The sequence below is a fragment of the Asparagus officinalis genome, chromosome 4, assembly GCF_001876935.1.
Source record: "Asparagus officinalis chromosome 4, Aspof.V1, whole genome shotgun sequence".
Taxonomy (NCBI): domain Eukaryota; kingdom Viridiplantae; phylum Streptophyta; class Magnoliopsida; order Asparagales; family Asparagaceae; genus Asparagus; species Asparagus officinalis.
In genome coordinates, this window is record NC_033797.1 from 20,507,347 (window position 1) to 20,511,952 (window position 4,606).

General features: G+C 37.4%; 1 protein-coding gene across 1 annotated transcript in view; it reads left to right on the top strand.

Annotated features, from left to right (window-relative positions):
- The window catches only part of LOC109836875 (putative E3 ubiquitin-protein ligase LIN-1), a 10,545-nt gene that overhangs the window by 866 nt on the left and 5,073 nt on the right, over nucleotides 1–4,606 (top strand). Inside the window, 6 exon segments of the mRNA XM_020404914.1 lie at nucleotides 1–135; nucleotides 1,453–1,513; nucleotides 1,614–2,072; nucleotides 2,186–2,268; nucleotides 2,358–3,465; nucleotides 4,005–4,186. The exon segment at nucleotides 1–135 is cut by the window's left edge and continues 10 nt beyond it. Of these exon segments, the coding sequence (XP_020260503.1) occupies nucleotides 1–135; nucleotides 1,453–1,513; nucleotides 1,614–2,072; nucleotides 2,186–2,268; nucleotides 2,358–3,465; nucleotides 4,005–4,186 (2,028 nt within the window).

The following is a 4,606-nucleotide window of genomic DNA, read 5'->3' on the forward strand; positions in this document are numbered from 1 at the left end:
ATCGCCGGTGACGCCGTTGCATGAGTTGAGTAGGAAGATTCCGGAATTTGTAAAGTTTGGGCCAATCTTGCCTAAGAGTGCCGGGTTTTCGAGGGATAAAGATTCAGATGCAGGGGTTTCCACTCAGAGTTGCAGGTGAGTTCTGTTTTTTATTTTTTTATTTTTAATGGAGAAGATAAATTAATCTATGAGCAATAACCAAATTTCTCCTTTTATGTTGATGGGACAAAATTCGAAATTTGACTAATAAACGTTTATTATGAAAAAATAGTCGCAATTTATCTAACACATCCTTTGTATCTCGTATATATATATATATACGGAAATACATCATTCTCTTCATTAATTATAACGTGGTATCTGAGTCTGTAAGCACAAACCAACATCACCTACAGCTAGAGTCGCCTTGACTCGAATTTCTCAAAGAAATCCCTTGTGTGCTCTTTTAGTCCAACCCAATAAGAGAATAGAGGCAAAGAGTGGGGTAAGGGGTGGGGGAATGGAGACAGGAGAGAATGGAAAGAAGAAAACCAACAATGCATTAAAGATGTTCGATGAAATGTCTTAATGAATAGCACCGATAACTTTTACGCATGGTATGTGCAGCTTTCTCATCTTTACTCCTCAGTGCACATTCATGCACTTTTTCCATCGTGTTCAGTTTTTTCATCAACTAAAGGTGCCGTGATCAGGATTGAGTTTGCTATTAACACTTTATCAAGATCTTTTATGGGGTTTAGCCCCTCTTAGTGTGTGAAAAGTTAATTCCAGGCTAATCTGCCTTCCTGATCTAAAAAGGGACTTACAGTTTCACTTTGGTCTTCGTTTGAGCTTCTTCTTTGAGCAATTCTTTGGCTGTTCAACTGTCTCCCTATGCTCATTTTTGCTGATACTTGAGGTTGTTCTTTGCTCACTTTGGCAACTGTCAGTCTTGCTCTCTTGGCAAATTATGTTGGCTCCACCTTGACGATAATGGCTCTTGAAGTTGAACATGATCGGCATGATGACTTTTCTCTAGTTTGGTAACATAAATCCACATGAACTCATTCTATGCTATTAGTGTTGAGTTGTTTATCCAATGACCTTGGTTGGCTTAATGACCTTGGTTGGCTTATATGTTAAATAATTTTGTACAAACTCTGACAATAGTCACCTTGAATTTATGGGGGAATGTTAAAAGTATGATTAATCATCCTGTTGGATAGCTACGAGGCATTTTTATTTTCTATATTTGGGAAATGTTTCCTTGTACTGTTATGTAATGTCACTTTCCCGGGATGCATCCCTTATTACATCTTGTGTATATGTCAATTGGGCTGTATCCACTAACAGAATTAGGAATGATTTAGTGAACTTCTCTTCTTCATTAATTATTACAGTCGCACATTCTTTATATAAGATTGCTTGCACCTATTCATCTTCCTCTATGTTCATGATTGTGGTGCTAAGCAGATTTAGCTCAACTGCCATCTCTGCACAGGAGTCTAAAGAGTCAAAGAAGTTGGTATTCGTGGTAATCCCCTTTTTTTTTGAATAAAAAATTAGTGTTATTATCGTCATTATTATTTGGATCTAAATATGTGCACAATGATTGTTAAATTATTTCTTGTTAGGAATCTCCGGTTGAGGAAAATGAAAGTGAGGGTGATAGTGAAGGCAGTGATATTGAAGTTTTAGACACTGCAACTGATAATATGGTGGGTTTAAACAACATGAGACATAACGTGGAGAACGTAAGCGCCCAAAAGAGTGGAACAGTGAGAAAGAACCATTCTTCTTCTCTTCAAGGTTACTCTCCAGTAGATTCTCCAAGAACACCTCCAAAGGTTTCATCCCCCAAATCAGTTGCCAGTTTAAAACAAGAATCTGAAAAGCTACTCCAGCTCTTGTCAAATCGTTATACCAGCCCTCTTTTCGTTGCCGAGGATAGCCCTAAGACGGCTTCGAAGGTTTCATCCCCATACATGTCAGAATCTGAACCACTGATGCATCTTCTATCCAGTCAATCTGCACCTTTACTCGCTTCTCCACGACTGCGCGGGATTCCTTTAGTGAATTCTGATGATGAATCGGTATTGAATTTGTTTTTTGTTTAGTAAATTATAATTACAGGTGCTTTTAAAAATAGTATAACCTGAGTGATGCGTGTTTCCTTTTGCTGCATTTGTGCGTTCCGCTTTATGAGGCACAGAAAACTCATAGGAACAGCTTCTCTACACCACGAACTCAAGCCTACACGAACACAAATGATCATGTTTCACCTTCCAGGTAATACAAATAAAATCGCAGTTTATAGCGTCTACAGTTAATACCCACTCTCTGTATACAGGTTTCATATTTTTCTATGTTTGTTGCAGCTTATATTCTGAAAGTGAAGATGAAGTGAGCCGTAATAGCATTTCTCGGCCTTCATCAGAGAAATTGACACCTAGAACCAGGCCACCAAAGGATTTTGTCTGTCCTATTACAGGACAGCTCTTTAAAGATCCAGTTACTCTGGAGACGGGTCAAACATTTGAGAGAAGAGCAATTGAAGAATGGCTGAAGAGGGGAAATACAACATGTCCTATTACTCGCCAGCTTCTCTCTTTGAATTGTCTTCCTCAGACTAACTACGTATTGAAGCGATTAATTACTTCATGGGTGGAGCAGAATGCAGAGCTTGCTCAAGAGTTTTCTTATCCTGACACCCCAAGTTCTTCCCTTAGTCCAATTTCTTCCAAAGATTATCCACTAGACTCAGCCACCTTAGCAAGTTTTGATCTTCCACTCTCTCAAAATAGAACCAATTTTGTCAAAAGTGATAGAAAGAGCAAAAGGTTTACGAGATCTCCAGCTTCTAATTCTCCAACCAGTGTAATATCTCAAGCTGCCAGTGAAGCAATTCTGAATGAATTAAAGCCTTATACTTCGTGTCTGTGCACATCTGAGGATCTACAAGAATGTGAAGCAGCTGTCTTAGCAGTAGCAAGGATATGGAAGGATTCAAAATCTGACCCAGGAATTCATGTGTACTTATCCAAACAAACAATATTGAATGGATTCATAGAAGTATTGTCAGCTTCTGTCGACAGAGAGATCCTGAGAACATCCATTTATGTTCTATCAGAACTCATACTTGCGGATGAAAGTGTAGCTGACACACTTACCCATATAGACTCTGATTTTGATTCTATAGCTGCTTTGCTGATAAATGGCTTGGCTGAGGCTGTGGTCCTTATATACCTCCTGCGGCCGACGTTCAGCCAGCTTTCCAGGGAAAACCTTGTGCCATCCTTGCTTCAAGTGATCACGAACAAAGGTGAAAAGATGGATGATTTTAAGCTGATAATGGAACCCAAGGATGCAGCAATAGCAATTCTGGAGCAGATTCTATTAGGAGGAGATGAGAATAGGCGTTCGGTCAATGCTTCAAGTGTTGTCACAGCAAATGGGATTCCTGCTCTATTAAATTGCCTGAATCAAATGCTCTCAACTATGGATGAGAACACAATTAAGCACAACTCAAAGTTACAAACTCTCACCACCCAACTATTCTATGTATGTAAATACTAAAAGCTCAATGTGGGTGTGTGTAAACTGATAATGAAGTCTATAAACTAAGAATACAATATTTTCACAAAATTGCATATTCTATGCAATGTTTTCAAAAATATAATAGAAAATATGAAATATAGAATTTCATATATATAACCATAAAAACTCAAAACATGTGTATGTATATATATAACTATATATATGCATAGAAACCAAAACTTATACATATATATATGACTATATATATATATATATACGAAGAAACCAATAATAAATGTGTGTGTATAGATAATTGAGCTTAGAGTATATAACACACATAACATAAATCCTAAAGTAAATTACCCAAGCTAGATCTTGATCTTCAATAAGCTCTTCTAGGTAATCTCGCGGATGAAGCTTTAACTAAACTTTGAATAGCAAGGCTTCACCGACATTCTGCCAACCTCCTTTGGATATGATCGTTGAAAATGGATGGGAGACTTTCCATCGTGTCTATACTTTTAAGTTGCATGCGTTCTGATAGAAGATGTAGAAAACTGATAGCAAATAGAACCGAGCTGCTCCCCGTGCTTGAGCTATTTCATGCTGGAGATGACAGCACAAGGAGCATATGCATTGATTTTATCTCAGAGCTTGTTTATTTGAACAGGTATGTCTTTTATATTTTGGGTACTTTGACAATCTTGTTTCTTTTTCTTTGTTCATCATACTGCTGCTCTGGGATAAGAGCTCTTGCATTAGTTTCTTTGATAAAATCTAGAGCTGTTGGGAGTTCTGTTTTAGGTGTTTTCCTAAGATTCACTTTATGCTACGTTTAATGACATCTAATTGATTCTTCATTTGGAAATAATATCAAATCAAAGCATAATTTATTGATGCCTAAGCCAAAGTAACGGGTTCAGAACTTTTCTTCTTCTTGAACATTACATTTCCTCTTTTAACCGTTATCTTAGAAGTAATAAAAGCAGTCATTGTCTTATACGGAAAAATTAAATACATACATACCTGCAGAGATCTTTCATCTAGGTTGATACTCTTTGTTACCAAGTTTGATTTTTTGGGGGGTTGG